Raw genomic sequence first — 26,967 nt, 5'->3', positions numbered from 1 at the left:
GGATTCATTGATATGTTTAATTCTTTCACTAAATTCTGTTGATCCATTGCTTTTATTTTGAAACAGGTTTTTGAAGCATTTGGTCAAGTAGAGCTGGTGCAGTTGCCTGTTGATGAAACTGGACGTTGCAAAGGATATGGCTTTGTCCAGGTGAGTACTATTTGTGAAACATTTGTGTAATTGCTTGAAAATGCAGCACTTAAAATTTCTATGCAACACAGTTTTGCATGCTTAACTATACATGAGAAGCTTTGAATGATATAGTTAGTCCTTTACTCTTATAGATTGATAATCGGCTTGAACATCACATACAGCTTGTATCTAAATCACTTGGTATAATATCTTAATATGGTGTTCTTGGCTCTACTGATGTTCTAGATGGCATATTATATGCACACCAAGGTTCCTCCTGATTTAGTAGGCTAATTGAGTAAGTTGTTTATTGCAGTTTGCATGTCTTGAAGATGCTAGAAATGCACTGAGTCTGAATCAACAGTTGGAGATTGCGTGTCAGCTTATCAAGGTATTGCCATTCAATCTTTCAATGCACTGAGTCTGAAACAACAGTGTACAAATCTCATTGTTTTATTACCAGCTTCTTGCCATTTCACATATTTTACGCTGTTACTTTCTGTAGCAGCATATTAGTTAATACAACAGTTTCAAAGAGTTTTACTTGGTGATCCAGAGTCCTTTCTAAGATCAATGCTTTCAAATCAAACAATTGAATGCCTGTGTTGCCCTGTTACTGGTCTTTAGTAACTTGGCACGTGCTTATGTATAAAACTTGATGGCATTCTTCTTCTGTCAGTGCTACATGAATGAATGGTGTATGCTGTACCAAAAATTCTTATTATAGGCTCTTCTACTTTGAATATGATCTTTTACCTGACTTCTCTTCTCCTTTTCGCCTTCTGTTCTTTTCCTGTTCAGGTTTCAGCTCTTACTGATCAAGCTGGAATGCAAGATGTTGGAGCAAATTCTGGTGATTTTGATAATGATGAAGGAGGTGGCTTGGTTAGTTATACGTCCATTTTCTCTTTATTTATTTATTTTTAATTATTATTTTAATATAAAAAAAACTAAAATGATTTCTCTTTGTTGAAGTTGGTTGAAAGTCTTAAGGCTTGTTGATAATCAATCTTGATAATCAAAGTCTAAGGTATTTGATTGTTCTTACACGTCTAAAGCGTGTATTACCTAAAGCATGTTTTTGGTGTTGCTATTATGTCACGAAAAAAAGGTATCATGAGCTTATGTTAATCTTAATTGATTCTATGTCAACAATAATTTTGATATCTTAAAAGTTTTAGTTTTTGGGCCTATTTCTCCTTTTCTTTCATTTGCATTTTCAAGTTAGTTTTACATTTTCCTTCTGTAAGTTATCAATTTCCGATCTTTCTCTCTCTTGAATTTCTGGTGGGTCTCTTATTCACAATTTTTTGTTTGTTTGTTTATTTATTTCTCTTAAATAAATTATTGGCCAAGCTGACACAATTCTTCTTTTAATTCTCAGTCTCTGAATGCATGATCTCGAGCACTTCTCATGCAGAAGTTGGACCGCAGTGGCTCTGGATCTAGGTTTTTCTCTTCCTAGTTTGTTGTGGTATATTGAAATTGACCTCTTTTTTCTTACATTTTCTTCCTTTCTTCTGAAGCGTTGCTGGTTCTGCTGGCACTCCAGTTGTCAATAGCACAGGCCTTACTTTACCAACAGTGCCTATTCTAGGAGCTGCACCTGCAGTATCTCCAATTACTCCCCTTGTTCCTGCTCTTGCTGGACTTGGTGGTTCAGGTCTTCAAGTTCCCATTGCTACTTTGCCAACTGTTGATACAATTGGTGTTCCAGTGAATGTTTATTATTGAAGGATATGTTTGATCCAAATGATGAGGTTGGTGGGGCATGCTTTTTAAAGTAATTTTCCTTTCTTGTTCCTGTTGCTGATAATGTTCAAAATGATATCCCCCTTTGCAAACGGAACCTGATTTTGAGTTGGATATCAAAGAAGATGTTCAAAATGAATGTTTGAAGTTTGGAAAATTGAAACATATATTTTTAGACAAGTAAGCTATTCTTTGTGTGGACCCCTCTTCCACACCCCCCCCCCCCCATTTTTTTTTTTCCATTCTTTCAAATTTTCCTGTTATATTTTAGATAGAATAGAATACAGGAAAAATACATGTGACTGAACCTTATTAGTTTGTTGAGGGTCCATAATTGACCCAAAATTTTGGGACTCTTTGTTGTTGTTGTATATATGATTACAGGAACAATGCTGGTTTTGTGTATTTGCTATGCTCTTATTGATTACTGCAACTTATATGGTAATTATATTTTCTCACTTCATTTTATTTTGTTTATTTTAATACATAGTCCTTAATAGTAAAACTACAAGTAAATTCTACAAATGCATGCAGGTGCCCCAGGCATACGAGGCTAAGTTCCCTGATAGCAGACAGGATTTATGGATGTGCAGTGAGAAGATGGCATTTGCATGTCTTTGAGTTTTCTTGGGGATTGGGGGATGAGAGAGAGAGAGAGAGAGAGAGAGAGAGAAGCTTTTGTATAATACTGTCCTTAGATCTGGCATATGAATTGCCAATAGATAAAAGGTTGTAAAAAGAGGTCAGATTTATCATCAAGTTTCTATTGCCATTTGCTATCAAAATATAAGGTGTTAACATTTGTTGGCCAATTACTGCCTTTTTATTGGTTGTCTAAATGGTTTTAGCGTCCTTTGCTGGTTGCCAGCTTCTCTTTGATTATATGAGCTGATGGTATAAAGCTCGGATCATCGGTGAACGTTGTACATTCACTGCTGGAAAAATGATTACTGCAACTTATAGCTTTTGTATGGACGTTGAGCTGTTATGCTAGACGGGTTCTTTTTTACCTTGTCTGTCATGGATTTAAGATCAGGTTTGCTATGGGCTTGGAGCCTGGCCTGAAATATTTTTCCTGTGCTATGTGCCTTGCTTGTACGTTCTCAGCGAAGATCTTATCCAAGATCATGTTACCATCCGAAAATAAAAATAAGATTAGCTCCACGGAGGGGGATACATTAAAAACAACAAAATCTGAGGGATAAGATTACTCCACATTGCTGGTACCAAATGGTAAAACAAAATACGTTGTAATCAATTTATATGGTGAATATTGTTGAGTGTCATTGGATTGTGGGCAAAACTCACGTTGAAGGGTATGCTCTCTACGTGTGACAATAGTTTGGATTTTTCATGAAAAAGAGTAATAATTTATGTCTCTTTTATAAGTTAATTGTGGCAAAAAAATAAAATCAAAGACTAAATTATTGACAACTGAAATGAAAAAAAAAAAAAAAAAAAAAGTCAAAGGACTGAAACAAATAAAACTTAGAAAATGAGTTTTACATTTTAGCATAATATTAATTTACAAAATAATATTTTCCTTTAGATTGGTGAGTACATCTAATATTAATTGTCAATAATAAATTAAACAGAGGCATTTATTAATTCAAATGAGTCATAATTAAACATAGTAAAAAGAAATTTTGATTTACATAATTTTTTAATATTATATAATGAAAATAGAGCAAATTACAGTGTCTGAATTGCATTCATAAACTATGTCCTCTGATGTGCTCTTTTATAGGAAAATGACCCTACAATTGAACATATTATCATCCTCGTGTAGCTGTTACTACTGCTGAATATTTGGCTTATGAATGTGGGAAGCATGTTCTTGTCATACTTATAGATATGAGTTCTTATGCTGATGCTCTTCGTCTGGTAATGTAAAATCTTTACGCATTAATTTGCACTGGGGCTGTGCCATCTATATATTACTAAAAACTAAAGCGTAGCGTTTAATGCTGCTACGCTCACGTTGAGCCACGTCAGCGTCCATGTCATTATCTTTTTTTTCTTTTCTTTTTTTTTCCATTTTCTTATAATTATTTTAATATTTTTTTAATTTCATATTTACACTTCTCCAACATTTCTCCCTCTCATACCTTTTCATCTCTCCACTACTTCTCCAACCTTTCTCCTTCCTCATCTTCTCATCTCCCCACTACCCTTTACATTAATATCATTCTTCATATTTCCCTTCATCTTTCTTTATTTTTGTCTCTTCTTATTCACACCCTTTTACTATAAATTTGTCGCTATCTCTTTCATTCTATGCATAGTTTTCTCTTACAAAAAAAAGGTTCTCTCTCTTCTCTCTCTCTGTCTCTGTCTCTCTCTCTCTCTCTCACACACACAATTTTTGGGTGGATTTTTATTTTTTATTTTATTTTTCTTGCATCTTCGCTTTAGGTTGATATTTTTTTATATTCTTTAATCTACTTTAGGTTAATGCGATTTAGTTTTGTTTTCTCTCTCTCTCTCTTTGATTGTTAAATGTTATCTTATTGCATTATAAAGGATTAAATATAAAAATATAATATTATTCTACTACATAACATAATTTGAACAATTTAATTTGGTAGTTATTGTAATTTGATAGCATGATTTTTATAGTGTTCAATTTAGATGTTACACTATGAGACTTTAATCATTTTTGTTTATTTTTTAATACTTTGTCCACCACAAAGTATTACCACAAGTACTCTTAATAATTGTATTAGAACTAGAAGTACTCTATAATGCTATTTATTTAGAGAAAAGCAAATGTTGGCTAAACAAAAATTATTGGATGAGAGACAAATTTTATCTTTTGCAATTTTACTTTAATTATTATTATTATTATTTTATAAAATGCATATATAGAAATTTAATTCTTAGATTTTGCTAATAATTTTTTATTTGATAATATGTTTTGGGTGGACGAAATTACAATTTCTGCAAAGAAAATAACCTTAATAGATTATAAACAACAAATTGTTTTCCTAATTGGTCCAATTAATCATAGTTAATTTTTATTAATTTTTTAGTTACTTTTTTCAGTGTTTTGGATTGTAGGCAAAAAAAAAAGTTTGAGAAAGTTTGTTTAAAACTAAAAGAATAATTTCCAAATTTTATATTCTTTTTAATGATTCACAAGATGTTATAAATAATTTTTATTAAAAAATAAATATTTTCGTTAACTTGCCTTTTGAATTTTTGAGAAAATTTGTATTTTTTTCATTTTAGTACGACAAAAATTATTAAATTTATGATTTATGATTGTTCCTATATTACATTTATGATTATTCTTATAATAAATAAAAATATAATTACACAATATATTACTCTTTATTAAATTAGTTTAAATTGCATAAAAAAAATTTAATAAAACTACCATAAAAATAAATATCATGCGCAACGCGCAGGTTCGCGGCTAGTATACTGTAATTTTTGAAAAAAACAGAGGTCAGTGTAAGGATGCATGAAGCTACCTGTACATCCTTCAACATCTTTTTGTGGTTCTAATACTTAGAAATATATAATGTATTTGCAAAATTTACATGGCTTCCTAATCAGTGGCGACGCCACGTTAAGCTCAAGGTGTTCCCAGGAACACCCTGAACTGAAAAATAAAAAAAAATTATATATAATAATTAAAAAAAAATTATTTGTTTACCCTTTTAGGAACACCCTCAAGGAAAATTAGGAACACCCTCCAATAAAAATAAAATAAAAATTATTTGTTCTACTTTCAAGCAAAAAAAAAAAAAAAAAAAAAAAAAAATTGTAACAGAGCCAGCCACAAAAAAGCCCAACAATATTACTAGCACTTTAAAAGGCCATAAAAAGAATTTATGGATCTAATCTATAAAAGAAAATTTAGCAAGCCCAAAAAATTTAGCACAACAACATAAATCACAAAATAGTAAAGCTAAAGAAAATTTAACCCAATCAACCAAATTTTATCAAAAACAAATAGCCCGGCCTTTCAAAAATTTAAAACAAAACTAATCTCTCATTCCATCAAAGATTAAAAAAAAAAAGAAAAGAAAACCACAAACAAACAAATAAAACCCTAACTCTAAGCCTAACCAAGAGACTCAACGGCTGATGGTTGAAGTAAAGCAGTGAAGGGAGAGGTAGCAGCAGCAACATGGTAGCAGCAGAGCAGCCAGCCCCGCCCCTAGCCCAAACTCACCACATCTGGTATCTCTCTCTCTCTCTCTCTCTCTCTCTTATGAGCTGTTAGCAATGAGCACAAAAATAAATCTCTTAAACCGTCTGATACAAAAGACAAAGAGAAAGAGAGTTCTTTCTCTTTTTAAGAGACATAAACAATGACTTAAAAGAAATTAGTAGAAGTGTCTAGTGCTCTGGTGGGTGGAATGATATCCTCCCACGTTTGTGCTCTATGAGTTATGGTTGCCTTATTTTTTTATTTTTTGTCTTTTTGTGTTAACATGAATAGCAGTTTTTTTAATGGTAAATAGTAATGTTTGTCTGTTAGTGTCTTTTTTTTTAAGTAAAAATTGAATTTGTTTGAAACTTTGAAATTAATTGGGAGTTGAGATATAATAAAGTTAATGAATTGTAGTGTTATGTTGTGTACATAGTGCAACAATGATTTTTTTTTTTTTTTTCCTTCTGAATGTGCATTTATTTTTCTATTTAATCTTTGTTGACGGTTTATTAAGAATTTATTTTTATTGGAGGGCATGAGGCTTGTCTGTTGAGTGGGGTGGGGGTGGATGGGCACATGGGGCCGAGTGAGATATTTGAATTAGGGGAAGTAAATGCACATAGAATGTGTGTTAGTGCAACTAATAAACAATAATTTAATTAACCAATAATTAATTAAAAGAAGCAACTAATAAATAATAATTAATAATTTAATTAACCAATATATTATAAAAGACAAACAAATTAAATTATGTTAGGCTAAACAATAATTAATAATTTTATAATTAATTAAACAACAATATAACAAATTATTATATTGTTTAATTTATACTTCTTAAGGAACACCCTGAAAAAAATTCCTAGAGTCGCCACTATTCCTAATATATTTGAAAGTCAAATTTTTTCTATTTGTCTAGAGTATTTTGAGTAGTCTTTAAGAGCCTCAAAAAGTTTTCTAAAACAATTTGCTTGACACAAACAACTGATTGCTACTGTGCAGGCCTCTAGTGCCTGTCAAGAAGTGTGGGGAAGGCATGGTATACTGGGTATACGTATACTGATTCGGAAACAATTTATGAGTGTGCTGAATTTAATTGTGTCACACAACTAACTCAATGAATAATCAAATTATGCACTGTTAAAAGAGTACATTCTCTATTACTAGACTAAACAAACATAGATAGCTACACAGTCTCAATAGGGTAATTATCTTCCATTCTAAAAACTCTCTTTCTACTTGATAAACTGTTTTGATTGAAAAACAAGTACCACATGACCACAAAAGCCGTGAACAGTTCATTGAACTTATTATTACCCATACAATAGCCAAGCATGTAGAACATAACACAAGCTGAAACAAGCCCAATTCATCACCATAAAAGAACTTTTTAAGATATATATGCCTACGAAACAAACAAAGCACTCAATTGTACATTAAAAAAAAAACTTTCTTATAAATTGGGGGTGAGGGGGGTTGAAGTTGTAAATACTTACAAGTGAAGGGAACTAACTTGGAGTTGGAGGAGATGGGAATTAGGGGAAGGAAGAGAGGCATAATTCTTCAAAACTTGATCAAGATGTCCTCTTTTTCTTCGAGGGTGGAGACAGATACAAATCAAAGTCATCATTCACAGATTCATGGGTCACTGAAGATGAACCCAAATCAAACCCACCACTAACTGAATTGGACGTTAGAAAGTGCCCATCGTGGAATCCAAAATCATCAAACAAAATATTGAGTCAGGTCTTTCTCTATCACTCTCTTGCTCTTAGTTATAAAGAAATAATTGTATTGCCTTTCCCCAAATACCTAACTCGATATGCCAAACTGTAGGTTATGGCTAAAAAAATTGCTAAATGGAAGCAAGTGGGAGAAAGTCAAGGCGTTTTAGCAGATAGAGTACATGAAGGTGACGAATCTTCGCATCCGCTTTACCGCTCGATTGGTTACTTTCAAGCACCAGGGTGTGAGATTCCAGATGAGTTCAACCACCAAAATGATGGAAATTCCATTTCATTCTTGGTTCGTAATTCCAGATGCATTCCTCTTGCTGTTTGTGTTGCCTTTGGACCGACAAATGAATCTTATCATTTTGTGATTGAATTTGTCGTCAATGGTTGTTTAGAAATTCAGCATAGCGCCCACTATGCTGAATTTCTAAACAACCATTGACGACAAATTCAATCACAAAATGATAAGATTCATTTGTCGGTCCAAAGGCAACACAAACAGCAAGAGGAATGCATCTGGAATTACGAACCAAGAATGAAATGGAATTTCCATCATTTTGGTGGTTGAACTCATCTGGAATCTCACACCCTGGTGCTTGAAAGTAACCAATCGAGCGGTAAAGCGGATGCGAAGATTCGTCACCTTCATGTACTCTATCTGCTAAAACGCCTTGACTTTCTCCCACTTGCTTCCATTTAGCAATTTTTTTAGCCATAACCTACAGTTTGGCATATCGAGTTAGGTATTTGGGGAAAGGCAATACAATTATTTCTTTATAACTAAGAGCAAGAGAGTGATAGAGAAAGACCTGACTCAATATTTTGTTTGATGATTTTGGATTCCACGATGGGCACTTTCTAACGTCCAATGCTGACCTCAGTGTTAAATTGGTTTCGCATGAGAAGTACAGACCAAAAGTCTTCTCTACAATATTTAGCAGCCCAGAAAACTCAGTCTCCATCTTTTTCTGCAAGGAAGTTCATATAACAGTTACAGAATTGAAATCAAATTCCATCCATATAAAACAAATAAACATCAAGTAAATAACTTACCTGTCTGCAGGGGAATTTTCAAGAGAATGATTACATGGAAAAATCTTCAGGGATGAAACTTTAAAGATAGGATGCCCAAGTAAGATCCAAACATTNGAATAAGAAACTAGATGCATATGCATTTGATTTAATCTTTCCTTCCTCTGTTCTAGGTTCTATTTACTCCACTGGTCTTACATGGCACCACAATTCTGTCAATCAAATGTGTCATATCCCGAACAGTCAGGAATCATGTTTCAATGTGCCTTTATGCATGTTTTTGGTTCATCCGTCTCCTATTACAATATGTAATTAATCTTCCCAACCATGAAATTACTACCCAACTACCATTTTTAAGAATTAAAAATGAAATAAAACCATATATCAGCATCAATAACAATCAATGAACTGAAAACAACTACTGAGAACATAAATAGCCATCAAGCATCGTTTGGTGTATAGCACATTTTGGTGAGATAAAAACAAACTGGGTTTGACTTAAGCTGTACCTAAGAAAATAAGCTGGCTTAATTTATAAATTAAGTTGTAACAAATGGCACCAATGCTCTATAAGCCACTATAGTTAATGTACGATATCATAAATTGAAAAGGGACAAAAATTTTATGCAAGCAACTAATTACGGAAAAATGAATTTAAAGTAGTAAGTCAAGGTTCTCTATCCTAAAACACACAAGAACATATTTTGAGCGTTTGAAAAGATATTTTACCTGCCAAGAGCTTTAGCATCCCAACAACACCAAAAATTGGCCAAACTTTAGGAACAGAGCTGGATTCTGGAAGCTCATCTGTAGGGTGATCAAAGAAAGACCCATCAACTAAAATACTCACCATTAACACTCTAAACAATGCACAACTAATAGAAATAGAAACTCTGAGATTTCCCCGAACTCTGAGATTTCCACAAATGCATATGCATATTATCATAGAAAAATACGATAATATAAAAGAGGAGGTGAAAACTGAATAATGAGAACCTGGCCTCCGACGACAGCGACGGAAGGAAGAGCTTCCCAAAGCGACATCCCCTCGCTGCCGTGATCGCCTAAGACGGTGCAGGCTCGCTGGATCCGGTTCACCAGCCCGATCAAGCTCTCCATTGTTGCCATTTTTTGAAGGAGGAGATGGATTCAAAGCGACCGGTGAGGAGGATCGGTGGTAGAGAGGGGTGGGTTGAAGGTGAGGGTTTGGGAGTCAAAGGGAGGGAGTGAGAGAGAAGGTGAGGCCCTGTTGGTTTTTCTTTTTTTCATCGCTCATCACTCTTCACTCTTCACTCAATTTTCGTCCATCACTCGTCGCTCCTTACTCAATTTTCATACCTCACCCGTTTGGCACATATTTTCAACTTCTCATCCCTGAGCACTGGTCAGAGACCCATACATGATTTCTGTTAGCCTACCCGCCTCACTCTGCCTTGATCCAATCTTCAGCTCTTCAAACCCTCACTCCGCCTCTCATAAATACCATACCAGCTTCAGCAAAGAAAAAAAAAAAAAAAAAAAAACACCCGGACCCAGATGCGTGAAGAACAGAGCAGCCCAGCAAACTTTTCTCACCTTTCTCTTCCCCTACATCTCAGATCCAAACCCACCACAGCCACATCACAAATCCAAACCCCACACCCATAACCACATCTAAAAAATCCAAACCTCACAACCACATCTCAAGTTCGAAATCCACGCCCACAAGTCAGATCAGAAACTTGAAATCACCATGAAAATACCATACCAACCCAGGCGCCGTCGTCTTGCCTAACCGTCCAGCTGGAGATGAAGATGAGAAAAGAAATGGGTGAAGGAAAAAAGAAAGAGAAAAATAGAGTAGATTCGGTGGAGGGTAGAGAGGTGCAGCGAGAATCACCTGAGATGCTTGGCAAATCTGGTGGAGTGCGTTGTGTTCATCATGTGAATATAAAGAGAGAAGGAAGAAGCACCGGTGTGAGGAGTTGGAAAGATAAAAAGAAAGAGAGAAGGAAGCTGTGGAGAGAAAGCAAGAAGTGAGGAAAAAAGAAAACAAAGGCAAAAGAAAGAAAGAGAAAAAGAAGGAGACGTCGGTGTCAGGAGTTGAGTTGTTAAGAATAAAATAATGGGTCCCATTTGTGAATATAATTGTGTTCATCACGAAGAAGAATAGAAGAAGCACCGGTGTGAGGAGTTGGAAAGAAAAAAAGAAAGAGAGAAGGAAGCTGTGGAGAAAGAGTAACTAGTGAGGAAAAAAGAAAACAAAGGCAAAAGAAAGAAAGAGAAAAAGAAGGAGACGTTGGTGTCAGGAGTTGAGTTATTGACAATACAATGTAATGGGTCCCATCATGTGAATATAATTGTGTTCGGAAAAAGGAAAACAAAGGCAAAAGAAAGAAAGAGAAAAAGAAAAAGACGTCGGTCTCAAGAGTTGAGTTGTTGACAATACAATGTAATGGGTCCACCATGTGAATATAATTGTGTTCGTCACAAAGAAGAAAGGAAGAAGCACCGGTGTGAGGAGTTGGAAAGAAAAAAAGAAAGAGAGAAGGAAGCTGTGGAGAGAAAGCAAGAAGTGAGGAAAAAGAAAACAAAGGCAAAAGAAAGACAGAGAAAAAGAAGGAGACGTTGGTGTCAGGAGTTGAGTTGTTGACAATACAATGTAATGAGTCCCATCATGTGAATATAATTGTGTTTATCATGAAGAAGAAAGCAAGAAGCAACGGTGTGAGGAGTTGAAAAGAAAAAAAGAAGGGCAAAATGGGTAATTAGGTATAACTATCCAACTATATAGTTAGTAGTCAATGTTTGCAAATTATATTTTTTATTAGCATCTCGAGTCTAAGAGACTCGATTTTGACCTATAAATCGAGTCTCAATGACTCGATTTTTATGGTCTAATCACATCTGATGTGACATCTTTTTCCACGTGGCGACCACTTGGAAATTGAGTCTCTAAGAATCAATTTTTAAACCAAAAAAAATTTACAAATATACTCAGAAGACCCAAAAGACAGACCCAACAAAAACGTGGAAAGAGAGAGAGAGAGAGAGAGAGAGAGAGAGAGAGAAGAAGAAGAAGAAGAAATGGAAATGAAGAAGAAGAAGAAGAAATCAGATGCAGCGCGACCCAGGTCGCAGCCGACCTAGGCAGCATGCGACCCAGGTCACAACCAACCTAGATCGGGGCGCGACCCAGGTCTCTGATGAACACACATTTCTATTTCTGGGTTTTTTTTTTTTTTCTCTGATGAGCATTTGATTGTATTTTCGGTGAGGTTCCCTCTCTCTTGTCTTCTGATCTGATTGAAATTTTTGGGTATTTCGGCTTATACATGGGTGACTTGAAACTTAAAATTTTTTTAAATTTTCTTGGTTAAAAATCTAGTCTTTGAGACTCGATTTTTAAGTGGTCGCCACGTGAAAAAAGATGTCACATCAGAGGTGATTAGACCATGAAAATCGAGTCATTGAGACTCGATTTATAGGCTAAAATCGAGTCTCTTAGACTCGAGATGCTAGTAAAAAATATAGTTTGCAAACATTGACTACTAACTATATAGTTGAAATTTTATGCTTAGTTACCCATTTTGGCCAAAAAAGAAAGAGAGAAGGAAGCTGTGGAGAGAAAGCAAGAAGTGAGGAAAAAAGAAAACAAAGGCAAAAGAAAGAAAGAGAAAAAGAAGGAGACGTCGGTGTCAGGAGTTGAGTTGTTGACAATACAATGTAATGGGTCCCATCATGTGAATATAATTACAAAATTCTCATTGAAAACAGAGTTATGATAAGTGAAAACAGTTAACTTTAGGTGTAACTCATTACTCAGAAAATTAGAGAATTGAGTGATGGAAACAAAAACTGAAAACAACTAGAAACAAAATCCAAACAAGCTTTTGAGTTTAGGTCCCACCATTTTTGAGTTATGAGTTATGGAAACAGAATTATGAGTTATGAAAATCATAAATGCAAACACCCCCTTAATTTTTGTCACTCATCACCTATCATCTATTACTCATCACTCTTCACTTAAAATACCCCAAATCCCTACACCCCACCAGTTTGGCACATGTTTTCAGCTTCTCATCACTCAATTTTTTCTGCTTTTTGTGGGACCCATACCTGAGCACCATGTCAAGCAATTCTGTTAGTCTACCTGCCTCACCCTCATTTCATTTCATTTCATTTTCTTCCCTACTCATTTCATTTTGCCACCACCACAGTCACAGTGTAGTGCAACCAAAGAATCACAAACAACAAAAACTCTCATCAATAAAAATTCCCCCAAACCCAAAAGTCATTTTCCAACTCTCAAAATATGCAGCAGCAAATCAAAACTCCATTCATACTTACTTATGATACACCACCAAAAAAAAAATATGTGTAGAAAAATAGCAAGACCCGTCTCTCAAGAATTCGAAACCCAGTTCTCTCTCAGTCTCTAATGGAAGGTGCTCTTTTTCCCAACAGGCCAGTGCCTCCCCCTCCCATCCCAACAAACAGACCCACAAAACCATTGCCAAACCCATCTTTGAAATTCACTTCAACAACACTCCCACTGCCACCCCTTCCTCCTCAATCCCCATCTCCTTCTTCAGTTCCTTTAGACACTCTCCTCCAACACCTTTTTCACCTCTCTTTACCTCCCATCACTACCGCCACTCACGGAAAGCTCAAACCTTTACACCCACTCACAGATTTATTTGGCATTTGCACATAAGGTCAATTCTTAGATTTATTCACCAATATTATTTATCGGATAAATTCCATTAACATAACTTGATGTTTGAGTTATTGTCAACCATGTTTAAAACTTTCTAAAACTAATTAATTTGGTCCTTAATATCAAATTAGTTCTTAAATATGGTAGTGAAAAATCACTAACTAGCCTTATAGTATTTATGGACTAAGGCTGTGTTTGTTTCGTGTAAAACGTTCTCCGAAAAATACATATTTTCCGGAAATGCTATTTTCCGAAAAAGGAAAATATTTTTAAGTGTTTGGTAGAATTATGAAAATTGTTGTGGAAAATATTTTCATGTGTTTGGATGTATTCTAAAATGCTATTTTCCGGAAAATTTTTGACATTATTACAAAAAATTTCAACATCACATCTAATTCAATAACAATTTTCGGCAGCAAATTCCGGCAACAACAACACAACAACAACAATAACAATAATCAGTTCATCCAAAAAAACAACAACAACAACAATCAAATTTAAAAAAAAAAAAAAAAAAAAAAAAAAAAAAAAAAAAAAACGGAAAGATCGAGGAAGAGAGAGTGTGGAGGCGACGGGTCTGGGTCGGCGACGAGATCGAGGTTCGTGGGTTGCTCTGGGTTCGTCGGTTCGTGGGTTGCTGGGTTCGTCGGTTCATGGTTGCTCTGGGTCGAAGGCGATGGGTTGCTCTGGGTTCGTCGGTTCGTGGGGCTTGGTCGCTGATCTGGGTCTCTCTCTCTCTCTCTCTTTCTTCGTGCTCTCTCTCTCTATTTCCGAAAATAGCATTTGAAGTGAAAATAGAAGGTGAAATGAATTTCACCGTGGGAGCTCTATTTTACGGTCAAAGCTGAAATGATTTTCAGTTGACGAATTTTCCAAATCAGCCAAACACTCAAGTTTTACGGAAATGGTTTTCCGGAAGTACTTTGAAGTCAAAACAAACACACCCTAAGTTGAATTGAAGGAGTAAATTGATCAGTTTTGAAAAGTTTTAAATCTAATTGGCATTAGTTCAGACCTCAAAATATGTTAAGGAAATTTACCTGTTTATAGCTATTAACATCTTTATATTTTGTGTTTGGAACAAGTTTATAAGCTACTTTTTTTTTTTTTTTTTTTACTTTTTAGCTCTTTACTTGTTCATACTTTTTTTTTCCGTGTAAAAATATATTTTAACACACTTTTAAACTAAATAATTTTTAGCAAAAGGATGAGGCAAGCTCGCTAGCTGTGTATCCTTCTTCCACGAAATTTCCTGGGTGCAACTGCAATTATTTGATCTAGCACTAGCAGTGCCACGCTTTTTCTCCTCGATGTTTTTTCTCTAGAAAGTAAAGACTATAAAGTAGAAACAATAATTTTCTGACCACGCGCAATACAGTACAAAAAATAATTTAAGTTTTTCAAAAGATATAGGCCCCATACATACAATAATGCAGGTTGGAAGGAACATCCTAATTTATTTCCATAGTTCTATTACAGATTTTTTATTTTTTATTTCACAAAAAACTAACGTATTTTTAATTTTTATTTTTTTACAAAATACTCACTTCATTTTAAGTGTTTAACCCCCCTAACATAAAAATACACAGTTTTATTCTCTAAGCTTTGGTGTTATATATATATATATATATATTATATCTAGGTTTATTTATATTAGACAAAATACGTATCTGCAAGTTAAAATTGTTGCAATGGTAATTTAAAAGTGTTAAATTATTGCATCAACAATAATAAGTTGCAATAACTTATAATTTTCAGTTGCAATAGAAGCTTTAATATATTAGGAAAAATTGTTACGATAACTTAAAATGAAAGAATCGTTGCAATAAATTGATACCAATTGTTTTTGCAATCTATTGCAACGAAAATTTCGAATTAATAGCTTATTGCATCAAAGTTACCATTGCAATAATTTGATATTAATTATTTTACAAACTATTGCAATGACAAACACATAACTGTAATGAATTTATCGTTGCAATAACTTGGTATCAATTATTTCATAGTCAATCGCAGTGACAAAATGAATTAATTATCTATTACAATGAAGATATCATTGCAGTAATTTAATCCAATTTATTTTGTTCAATTATTTGCAATCTATTACAATAAGTTTCGTATAATTACAAGATATTCGAAATAGTAAATTGTTTATTGCAATAATATATATATATATATATATATATTATATATAGATATATATATATATATCATTGCATCAAAGTTATTATTAAAATATTTGGAGTTTATTGCAACAAAAAATTTTGTCGCATAAACCTATTACCTCAAATTTTATTGCAACATTTTGTATCAACTATTGCAATGACTAATGTTATTGCAATGGTTTTTTTCGTCAATAAACATTTTTTCTTGTAGTGTGGATCTATTCCATAAAAAATTGGTAAAACTAATTGGCTAAGATTTTTCCTACACTCAAGAATCCAAACAAGTTCGTCCAAACACCATTTAGAAGATGCATAATTTTCAGAAAACACAATAACCGGTATCATTGACCTTTTGATGGTTTTGAGAAGTTCCTCTGAAATTTTTTCTCCCTTTCGAAGTTTATCGTCCATGAAGGTGTAAATGTCTTTGTCACACAAAGCTCTATATAAATGGCCTGTAAAATTGTAGCGGGTATCTTCACCTCTGAAGCTCAAAAAGACATCATACTCCCACCAATGAGTGGAAGAAGAGGTGGAATTCATTGGAGTCTACAACTCTACATACCAGTAGAAGATTAAGATGGTCAAAGATGTGATAAAATGAGAATTATAAGGAATGAGTGAACACATGAAAAAAAAGAAAAAAAAAAAAAAGAAAGAAAAAAAAAAGAAAAGAGAAGAAGTACCTAACCTTTTTTATGATGACGGGAGGTTGAAGGTCTTGGTTGTGTGGCTCCTATGGTAACTAGTAACTATCTTTATCTCTGTCTCTTATCTCTTATCTCTATATGTGAATGTCCTGTGAGTGATGAGAATATATCTTATTGTAGTTGGTGATGCCGTGATAATATCTTATATCCCCTTAAAGCATTAGCATTGGAGAATGCTAATGCCAAATCTAAGGACAATTTGGCATTTTAAGCCTAAAAATGCTTTGCATCAGAGAATGGTAAACCCAACTATTGCAAATTTTTTTGCAATAGTGCTACAGTACAATTCTAAAGTTAGAATTGTACTGTAGCAGTATTCTAAAAAAATTAATACAATCCAGCGGGTTCTATGGTTGTTTTTTTTTTTTTTTTTGGCATGGGTGACGGTGTGGGTCACTGTGGTGGTTGTGGTTTTTTTTTTTTTTGGCTGTAACCGACACTTAAAGGGGTTGTGGGTTGTGGTTGGGTCGTTGGTCGTGGTTGGGTCCAGTGTTTGGGTCGTGGTTGGGTTGTGGTTGAAGTGGGTTGTTGGTTGTCAGAGATCGCCAGTGTTTAGGTCCGGCGAGGTCATGGCAAGATCGGCGTGGGTTAGTGGATCGGCGAGCTGGGTTTGGATCGGTGGGCTAGGATTGGTTGATGGTGGGTTTGAAACTGTGGATCTGTTGATCGGTGGGTGGATCGATTGGGTTGATCATCGGTAGCTCTGATGGTGGCTCGATGATGATTTTTTTTGAATGGGTTTGCTCCGGTGATGGTTCGTTTGTGTTTGTGTGTGTGTGTGTGTGGTGATGGGTTTGGATAGGTTGATCAGTGTATGATGGGTCTGTGAGTGTGTGGCTTTGTGTGTTGAATTGGTGCTAGAGGTTAAGGGAGAGAGAGAAAAAAAAAATACTGTTGGAAAGCCCAGGAAAATCGAATCATGCCAAAGTCCGAAAATAAGTGACGGTTGGAAAGAAATAATAAAGAAAGATTAAAAAATAATATTTTAATAAAAATAGAGTTTTGGGATGCTGAAAGTATTGTAAAATGGTATGGTATAAGTGATAAAGTGATTTTTTGAGATGGTAAAATAGAGTAGAGTAGCATTTTCTGATGCTAATGCTCTTACAAGCTATATAAGTTCCTCTTACAAGCTACTACTAGCTAGCTTATAGTTGGCTTGCACTACTTAAGATATTGATAAAATATAAATAATACTAATTTTGATGAGAATGTGAGTGATTTCATTCGGGTGACATTGAGAAGTCAACTCAATTTTTCTTACTTTCCTGACAACAAATTTGCCTTGAGGTTGAGGTAGTTTGTGGTTTGTTTGTTTGTTTGTGTTGTTTGTTTGTATGTTTTTTTTTGGTTGCTGAAAGGTAGATTTCATTGAAACAAACACAAAACCAATAACGAGGCAACAATGGCCAAATACCACTGTTTACCAAAATATATATCAATCTATTATTGTTTTAGAAATATGTAAGGATCTACTACTTTTTGGATACTCGAATTCATGGAACTCGAGTTTTCCATGGTACTCGAGTATCATGAACTTGAGTTTTTTTTTTTTTTTTCTTTGGAACTCGAGTACCATGGAAAACTCGAGTTCGCCAAACTTGAGTACCTAAAAAGTGGTAGATCCCTATATATTTCTGAAACAATGGTAGATTGATATATATTTTGGTAAATAGTGCTATTGTGCCATTTTGGCTAGGCAACAACAGCCAAATGCAAAGCCAACAAAACAACCAACAACTGGACACAAAAAACTAGCCAGCATGCTAGAACAAAAGCCAAGAAACCTAGCAAGGAGATAAAACATTCAAAAGTAATCACATTTAAGATAGAGGGAGGAAGCTCCTCAAGTGCAAGTAAACCTAGCCTAGAGCTGGACTTTCCCCACTTTGCTAACAAATAAGCGACTTTGTTACTTTGTCTTGGTATTCACTCAAGGAAGAAATAAGTTTGGGGACTTTGAACAAAATTTCTTTCTAAACTAGTTTAGAGAGAAACTCTTCAAACTTCTTATATATATATATATATATATATTGAGTGTGAATTTGAAAATCTGACCGTTGGATTGCATATTTTTATTATATCTTTCATGCTTGCAAAATTGCAAGAAGATCAAAGATCAATTGCTATGTTATCAACCAAATGTTAAAATTTCAAATTTTTGTAATCTAAAATAGTGTATAAAAAATAAGTTTATTGATTGAATAGTAAATAACATTTGAGGGGTAGAAAATGGCGATGACGGAGCAAAAAATTCACAAGGCAGCCAACTAAGGCTTGAGCGTACCATAGCAAACAATGCCAATCGTGCCGAGAGAGAAGCTTCAAGAACATACAAAACTTTCTCTTCTCCTAGTAACTATACATATGATGTTTGGGGAAATTTGACATTTAACATTATTTTTGGAACAATTTAGTTAGTTGTCATGTTTGCAAACTAGTATCTTGAGGCTTTGAAACTCGAGTTCAGTGAAAGAACTTGAGTCTCTAAGCCTCCACAACCTACCTCAAACATTAGGAGGAAATTTGTCATTTAACATGATTTTAGCAACTATTTCATTAGTTGACATGTTTTGAAACATTTTAGTAACTAGCATCTCGAGTCTTAGAAACTCGAGATCCAACCTGATGTAGAGAAGAAGAAGAAGAAACCTAAGAAGAAGAAGCAGAGAAGAAGAAGAACCCATATCCAACGGTAGGACGGCAGGAACTCAAGTCTTAGAGGCTTGAGTTCCACATGAATTTTTTCTTCAAGTCAGATTGCCACCACTTGGAACTCAAGTCTCGAGGCTTAGAGACTCAAGTTCTTTCACTGAACTCGAGTTTCAAAGCCTCAAGATACTAGTTTGCAAACATGACAACTAACTAAATTGTTCCAAAAATAATGTTAAATGTCAAATTTCCCCAAACATCATATGTATAGTTACTAGGAGAAGAGAAAGTTTTGTATGTTCTTGAAGCTTCTCTCTCGGCACGATTGGCATTGTTTGCTATGGTACGCTCAAGCCTTAGTTGGCTGCCTTGTGAATTTTTTGCTCCGTCATCGCCATTTTCTACCCCTCAAATGTTATTTACTATTCAATCAATAAACTTATTTTTTATACACTATTTTAGATTACAAAAATTTGAAATTTTAACATTTGGTTGATAACATAGCAATTGATCTTTGATCTTCTTGCAATTTTGCAAGCATGAAAGATATAATAAAAATATGCAATCCAACGGTCAGATTTTCAAATTCACACTCAATATATATATATATATATATATAAGAAGTTTGAAGAGTTTCTCTCTAAACTAGTTTAGAAAGAAATTTTGTTCAAAGTCCCCAAACTTATTTCTTCCTTGAGTGAATACCAAGACAAAGTAACAAAGTCGCTTATTTGTTAGCAAAGTGGGGAAAGTCCAGCTCTAGGCTAGGTTTACTTGCACTTGAGGAGCTTCCTCCCTCTATCTTAAATGTGATTACTTTTGAATGTTTTATCTCCTTGCTAGGTTTCTTGGCTTTTGTTCTAGCATGCTGGCTAGTTTTTTGTGTCCAGTTGTTGGTTGTTTTGTTGGCTTTGNAAAAAAAAAAAAAAAAAACCAAAATTTACCAAAACCCACAATTTTCCAAAAAAACCACTACCTGACCACCACTGCCTCCTTGACCACAACCATAGGCGGAGCCAAGGGGGTCCCCCAAAAAAATGTTTTGAAAAACTCTCTTAATAATAGTACTAAAATGAAATAAAAAAAATAAAAAATAGAAAGAACAACTTAATAACCGTGGCCCCCCTAATATTTTTGACAAAAAATATATATAACAATTCCAATCCTAAAAACTAAAGTAACTCTGGGTCTAGGACTAGAATAGAGTACTATAGCTGTAGGTCCTTAGCATGGTGAGCCGTTTAGTACTTAAATGAAATTTATTATAATTTGATAATAGTAATTTGCTTGTTATTTATTTAATTGATATTGGTGGCTTGAATTTAAATTATCATTTTTTTGACTGAAAGAGGTAGGATTTAAATTATCATTATAAACTTATTAATTCTCTCAATTGAGATTAAAAATTTAATATTCAAGATTTTATATTTTGTAATAACTTATGGAGGAAAGATTTACAATTAATGCAAAAATAACATCTCATGTTGATTGCACCAATTTAGTTTAACATTAATTAGAAGTGATTTTAGTGCCATTAAATAGCGTAAAAGCATCTTTTTTTAGTTAAAGTTAATTTGTGAAATTAAGATTTTTTTTAGTCATTATTTTATAGAAGTTCAAAAGAATTTTATTGTGTTTCTCTTGGCCCACTTATAAATATTTCCCGGTTCCACCACTGACCGCAACCCAAATCCACTATGACCACCACCCAGCCACAAGCTGATAGCAAAAACCCAGCGAACCACAAGCTACAACACAACCCACCGCCCATAGCTCAGCCCAAAACCACTGCCACCCACCACGGCCGAAACCACCAAAAAAATATTAAAAGAAATAGAAGAGGAAAGTAGAGAAGAGAAAGAGATAGGCGGAGCTTTGGCCATGGAGGAGTAGAGGAGAGAGGAGCCAAGAGAGAGAGAGAGAGGCCGATTTCGGGGCTGGAGCTTCGGCCATGGCTGCTGAAAGCTTAGAGAGAGAGAATAGATAATGAAAGGAGAGAGTGACTCTGTGGAGACTCTGTGACCATCCTTTAGTATAAACTCTTTCTAGTAATGAATCTCCTTTTATGGAAAAAAAGTACACTTTCGGCTCAATTTTTCTTATTCCAGACAACAAATTTGACTTGAGGTAGGCTACGCTAAATGCCAATAGTTAGGCTGTTTCCACGACATTTCCACCAACTTCAGTTGAGAAAATGACATAGCAAATTACCCTAGCTTTGTTTACTTTTCTGACAATGCAGAATACCAATATTATTTATGGGGGTAAAATTAGATTCAGGCCAATGTCAATTAGGTTCAAGATTTTTCAAAACTGACTTATTTGGTTTCTAAAACTAACTTAGTTTCTAAACATTGTTGAGAAAAACGACTGACTGGCCTAATAGTATTTAGAAACTAAAGTTGAATTTAAGGACCAAATTGATTAGTTTTGAAAAAATATTTACTCTAATTGGCATTAGCTCAAATCTCATGATATGTGAATGGAATTTACAATATTTATGGCTACTGACATCTTTATATTTGTGTGTTTGAGACTAATTTATAAGCTAATTTTTTGTTTTTTTAGCTCTTACGTATAGTTTTCTCTTTAGAGAAGTGTTACTGGCCTAGCATCTTTACACTCTGGGGGTGTTTTGATTTAACTTGACATAAACCAGTGTAAGCATTTAATGCTGTGGATGGAAGCCTCTGCAGCTACTTGCATATTTGTAAGCTCGGTTGATTGGGTAACAATTTCTCCTCTTTACTTTGGAGTCCAGGTGCCCATTTTTTTTTTTTTTTTTTTTTTTCATGTTTTATTTGATGTCATCAATTCTTTGTTTGCTCAGGCATTAGTACATTACTAGATATATCACAGAGGGGCAGATATACATTGACAGGCAGTTTGCACAAGTGACAGGTAAAGTTTTAAATGAATTTCATTTAGCATAGTAGTTCAATGATGGGTAATAAATTTCAGGTGGATGTGGGTTCCTTATTATAATAACTCAAACAACTCTCTCACTCTCTCAGGTCTCACCTTCTCACTCTTACTGCCACTGCACCAGCCACAGTCAGGTAATGTCTCTCTCTCAGAGCCCTGCCTATGTCACGGTAGGGACTCCACTATGCTCTCTGGGATGTTGATGGTGGTAGAGGGGTGTTTTTTTGTAAAGATTTTCAATCTTTACTTCATTTTCAATCTGTACTTCAAAAATTGTTTCAAAATTGAAGTGTTTTGGTGGAGAAAATTTAGCTTCCCAAGCCCATGGCATTAGCATATACTTCTTTAGTTTGTAGAAGTTTTGTTTCTTTTGGTGTCAAAGGTGGATCAATTTTTGTTGGCTTTTGGGAATGATTCGACCAATGGCTCCTATTAATTTTCAGTTTTTACCTTGTTAATGTATTAGTCCACTTGTGTCTGTAAACTTGGAGCTCTGGCTTTAAGTTTTATCACCTTAGTCTTTAAGTTTCCTCTCAACTATTCTTCGATCTTGTTTGAATATAGAGTTGCCAATCAGCTTTAGCGTAAGTGGCACTTCCTCTTTCCACATTAATGGAATGGAGGGTGAGAAATAAAGTTTTGAATCTGGAGTTATCTATCAGATGAAATGACTTAATTAGAGAGGATACTATAACACTCAAGACCAAGCTGATGTTATGTGCACTAGTGCAGTTAGCTAGAAGTTTCATATGGAATTAGAAACTTTTGTTTTTGTGTTAGGCTAAAGGCAACAGAATCTTCATGATAGATTATTTCAACGAGCTAACGCACTTCAATCCCACTCTTTTTATTTCTTTGGACCATGAACATTTTCTTCGAAAACATTAATTGATGTCACAAACGTTTTCTTCAACCCTAGCAAGAGAACCTATCATGAGGAGATGATACAGAAGGATTTCTACAATTGATGTCATGAATTACATTCCTGGGTTTACGACTGGTTATTGACTGAAAACAGTACATAAGGGTTCTCTCTCATTTATTTTGATCTGAAATGATTCTCCACTTTTCTCGTATCTATATCAGTTTATTTCCCAGTAGTGGAAGAATCTAGGCATTCCCGTTTGGTTTGTGCCTATATCAGTTGTAAAGTCCATTCAGTTGCCAAATATGTGAGTGCTAACCCTTTTGGGTGTATGTATGTACATTCAAAATCTTTTCATCTTAGGTTGAAGGCTAAGCTTGGGGATTTTTGAGAAAGTGGTCATTTCCATGGTTTGAGTTCTGCACTGCCACCTCATTTTGTGTGGCACATTGTCAGGACATATTTAAGCAAAACCTTTAGGATATGGATTAATTTATGCTGCCACTACTCTTTTTACTCGAACATAAAAAAAACAGATCGTCTTCTTTACTAGTAAGTTTCACACACTCCTAATGGGTCTTGAACCCACTCCCTCACCACCCACATTACTATTACAAGGTAAGGAGATGGCATTTGAGACAGACCTTATTGGCCAAACTGATAAGAAGATATGCTACACATGATCTTACACTTTATTCACATTTTTTAAGCCTCCAACTGATATGGATGCATTCTGCAGGTAAGTCTGGCTTTACCTAATGAAGATGAACTTATTGCCTTGGGAATTGCTTTGTCCTGTGCAAATGATTGAGAGGGAAAATAAAAATTTGACAATCATTATTACAAAAACTAAAACCAGCAACTGGCTTTTGCTAGAAAAGGGTATCGGTGCAGTTGTTTTGACCCTTGGTTCAGCTTCAGATGGAGTGTTCTTATGCACTAAAGGGGGATCCAGCTTTGTGAGATTTGGATTGGAGAGAATCAAACCATGTGGCCCTTGTGGGAGATTTTATAAGATTGTGACATCAAGCTCTCATCCACATTGGTTTGGTACTACAGATTTAGAAAGAGATTCTCATTTTTTTGTTGTGCATTTCCCCAGCATCAGTTGTGACCGTGAGGCTCACAGGGGCAAGTGATTGCTTGGTTGGTGGGAAGCTTGCTTCTATTTGTGCAGGTTTAAATTTTATGCAGAGTGTGGCATTTGGAATTGCAGCAGCCAGAGCTGCTGTCGAGGCAGAGACCAATGTGCCTACTGCATTTAGTTTGGCCACAATTATAGGTATGTGTTCACATATTGCATTTACAATAATCTCTCTTAATGATGTTTGAATGTTTGTTTTGTGGTCGACAATGAAATTGGATTCTACTTTGCAGGTTATTGGTATCCTCACTGAAACATATTTAGCCTTGTTGATGAACTGGGCATCAAGCCCTTCACGAACTGGACAACATCTGCACAGAATTCCTGAAAGGGGTTATCACCAGCATTCTTTTATCTTCTTGTTTGATGCAGATTTGATATGCAGATTTTTTCCCAAAGTTCCAATTCTATTGATTTGTTAAACCCAGTTTGCAGTTAAGATGTTTTCTCTATGAGCCTTCTTAGTAGAATGGTGTAGAAATCTCAAAATATATTATTGCTCATCAAGAATCGCTTTGAGTTCAAGGAAAATGGCTTTTAAATTGTTTTAACAAAACCAAAGCCATCCTTCGGGTTGAATTTCATTACTTGTTATTTTCTTTCCTTTTCAAGCGTTGTTAGACTTACTTAAGCTATATGCAAACCATGCTATTGAGAAAGATGTCCAGGCAATGAAAGCTGTGGTTGGAGAAGATGCACTTTCCTGTGAGGATTTGGTCTCTTAACTCTTCCCTTTCTCATAAAGATTTTTTTGTTCCATTAATGAGTAAAACTATGTTATTATAAGGAACAACAGGAAAGGAACTAATGAGACTTTTTTTTGGTTTTTATAAAACAGCTGTATTTGGAATTCTTGAATAAATTAGAGAGGAAATTTGTCATCCAAGGAGCTTACAACACCGGCAATATCACTCAGTCGCAAGATTTTTGGCATGGACACTCCTTTGTATTTTCCTGCGTGAGCTTCTCAACTTAACTGAATTGCATTATATCATCCCCATTAAGGTACAGACATCCCTGGGAGCTTCTTTGGGGAAACATCAACAAAGACAATGTATGTGAAACTGGTGATGCACTCCAGCCGAACGACCCCATGACCCCAGCCATTGGCCAAGGTGGTAGATCAGTATAATAGCCGTGATGCAAACAACTGACAGATGGAGGAAGCTTAGCTCATATCTCCTTTACTCGTGCTTAATCAGCATTGCATGATATTTGCAATTTGTTTATTTCATTTGCTTTTACTTCCTGAATTGTGCATCTCTCTCTATATATCGACAAAGATCATGGTCATTTTGAAGTCCCTCATGCGAAAGCTCTTTGGCTAGTCAAAGTGATGAGTATTCTTTAAGTGAAGGCTTTTAGATCTTGTAATTTTTGTTTTTGTTTTTGGGTTACCTTTATATTATTTTGTGTTGGATTTCCTTCTGCCCTCCCAAAATTTGAGGAATTATTTGGCATTTAGGAATGATGAAGCCTTGTTAGATATGCTTGTTATATATATATATATATATGTATGTATGTATATTTATCTTGCACAAGATTAGTGGGAACAACCCCAGTCAAAACTCACTAATCCCCATGTGAAAATTAGGAATCCCAAAATATCATTAATAATAACCTTAAACAATGTTTGCTAACACAACATGATAACAATAGTACATCATTCCACCAATACAAACAATATTGCATTATGCAACAACATTTCATCAAGGCAAATATGTACTAACTCCTGCAAAAGGATTCTACCATAACATTTCACTATTAGTAAATTTAGAAAATCAAAGGCACTTCTAGCAATATAAATACCATTGTAGTTGACAACATTATATATACATAAGGGAAAATACTAATGCACATAAGTTGTTGCATATATATATATATATATATATACATTAGCCTCATCACACATGCTTTGCGTGTGAGATGTGACTTTTTTTATTTTTATTTTATTTTTATATTTATTAAAATTTTTGGATAAGTTTGTTTTAAAAACATATATTAGTAGGAGAATGTCCTATTTTGTAGGCATTTTAAGTGGAGTTGGAGATATATTTTTGCTGAGTTGTCTTCAAGTTTTTTCCCAATCTAAGGTTTATGGTTATTTTTGAATCACATAAAAGTCTAATCCAAAAAGGTGAATCCTCTTATAAATAGTAAAGACATTAAAGCAGGACAAGGACGCTCAAGGTTTTAGGGAGTTGAATATTGCTGTTGTATTGACTGAAAAATATCCCATGGATCGCGAACTAGAAATCTTGGATGCCCTGTTGCTGTAAGTTTCTAACTCTCTTCAAAATTCTAAGAGGCTACATCGTATCAAAGAGTTAACCCATGGCCTTCTAAATGTAACACTCGCAGGGATGCTAGATTTTATACATCAAAGCAGAAGAAACCGAACTTTAACTGTTGGGACCTTCCTACTGAGGTACATTTTCTGTTTCATCTTGTTAAGCATAAATTTTATTGATGACATTGTCAAATATTCCTAACTAATACAATATATATATATATATATATATGTAGACACACACATATAGGCTGTTACTAGTAGTAACAGTTTGAATGTTTTTTGTGTTTTATGTGAATGAAATGGTTGTGAGATGGCAATTTGGCTAATTATTGTGTTCAAAATTTTGATGGTTTGTTAACTGTAACAATACTGAGGTATGGAACCTTTGGGATAGAGGCATAGAGCTCATTGGTGAAAGAACTTTTTGTTCAAATTTAGTAGGAATCACCTAGACAAGAATAAACAAGTGGGCACACTTGGAAATCTGGATTTGATTTGGGCCAAAAGGGGAAAGGGGAAAGGGGAGATTTGAACTAATGACCTTTAAATTCAAGGTGTTGCAATAACGTTGCTTGATAATCATAAAATAATGGGATAGCATGAATTGGAAAATGCTCTAAGAATTATAACCATATGATGTGCTCTTTTTGTTTCATTATAAGTGTTTTTATTTTGATCAAAAACAGTGATATGAGCTGGGCAT

At 34.6% G+C, this 26,967-nt stretch overlaps 1 protein-coding gene and 2 long non-coding RNA genes across 5 annotated transcripts in view; 2 read left to right on the top strand and 1 right to left on the bottom strand.

Moving 5' to 3' along the window:
• The window catches only part of LOC112006296 (uncharacterized), a gene marked incomplete in the record, with an annotated part of 11,055 nt that extends 8,975 nt beyond the window's left edge, over positions 1 to 2,080 (top strand). Inside the window, 7 exon segments of the mRNA XM_065770040.1 lie at positions 67 to 150; positions 449 to 523; positions 934 to 1,017; positions 1,517 to 1,581; positions 1,659 to 1,846; positions 1,849 to 1,892; positions 1,961 to 2,080. Of these exon segments, the coding sequence (XP_065626112.1) occupies positions 67 to 150; positions 449 to 523; positions 934 to 1,017; positions 1,517 to 1,581; positions 1,659 to 1,846; positions 1,849 to 1,892; positions 1,961 to 2,068 (648 nt within the window).
• A 6,132-nt stretch (positions 2,081 to 8,212) lies between these two features.
• Positions 8,213 to 8,919, bottom strand: LOC136066028 (uncharacterized). The gene is made up of 3 exons (XR_010627572.1): positions 8,833 to 8,919; positions 8,589 to 8,747; positions 8,213 to 8,498 (listed from the first exon to the last, which is right to left on the bottom strand). It is a non-coding gene; the product is annotated as an uncharacterized LOC136066028 (long non-coding RNA).
• An 11,791-nt stretch (positions 8,920 to 20,710) lies between these two features.
• LOC111988327 (uncharacterized) lies at positions 20,711 to 25,274 on the top strand. Of its 3 annotated transcripts, none has more exons than XR_010627320.1 (6): positions 20,711 to 21,164; positions 21,697 to 21,765; positions 21,868 to 21,938; positions 22,052 to 22,096; positions 23,567 to 24,109; positions 24,205 to 25,274. It is a non-coding gene; the product is annotated as an uncharacterized LOC111988327 (long non-coding RNA). The 3 variants fall into 3 exon arrangements; XR_010627325.1 differs by having other exon boundaries at positions 20,712 to 21,765; positions 24,205 to 24,405; positions 24,632 to 25,274; XR_010627318.1 differs by having other exon boundaries at positions 20,712 to 21,765.
• Positions 25,275 to 26,967: the final 1,693 nt, after the last annotated feature.

Source organism: Quercus suber, unplaced genomic scaffold, assembly GCF_002906115.3.
Source record: "Quercus suber isolate HL8 unplaced genomic scaffold, Cork oak 2.0 scaffold_28, whole genome shotgun sequence".
NCBI lineage: Eukaryota > Viridiplantae > Streptophyta > Magnoliopsida > Fagales > Fagaceae > Quercus > Quercus suber.
Note: the sequence above shows the minus strand (reverse complement) of the source record. Positions and strands in the feature narration are given on the sequence as shown.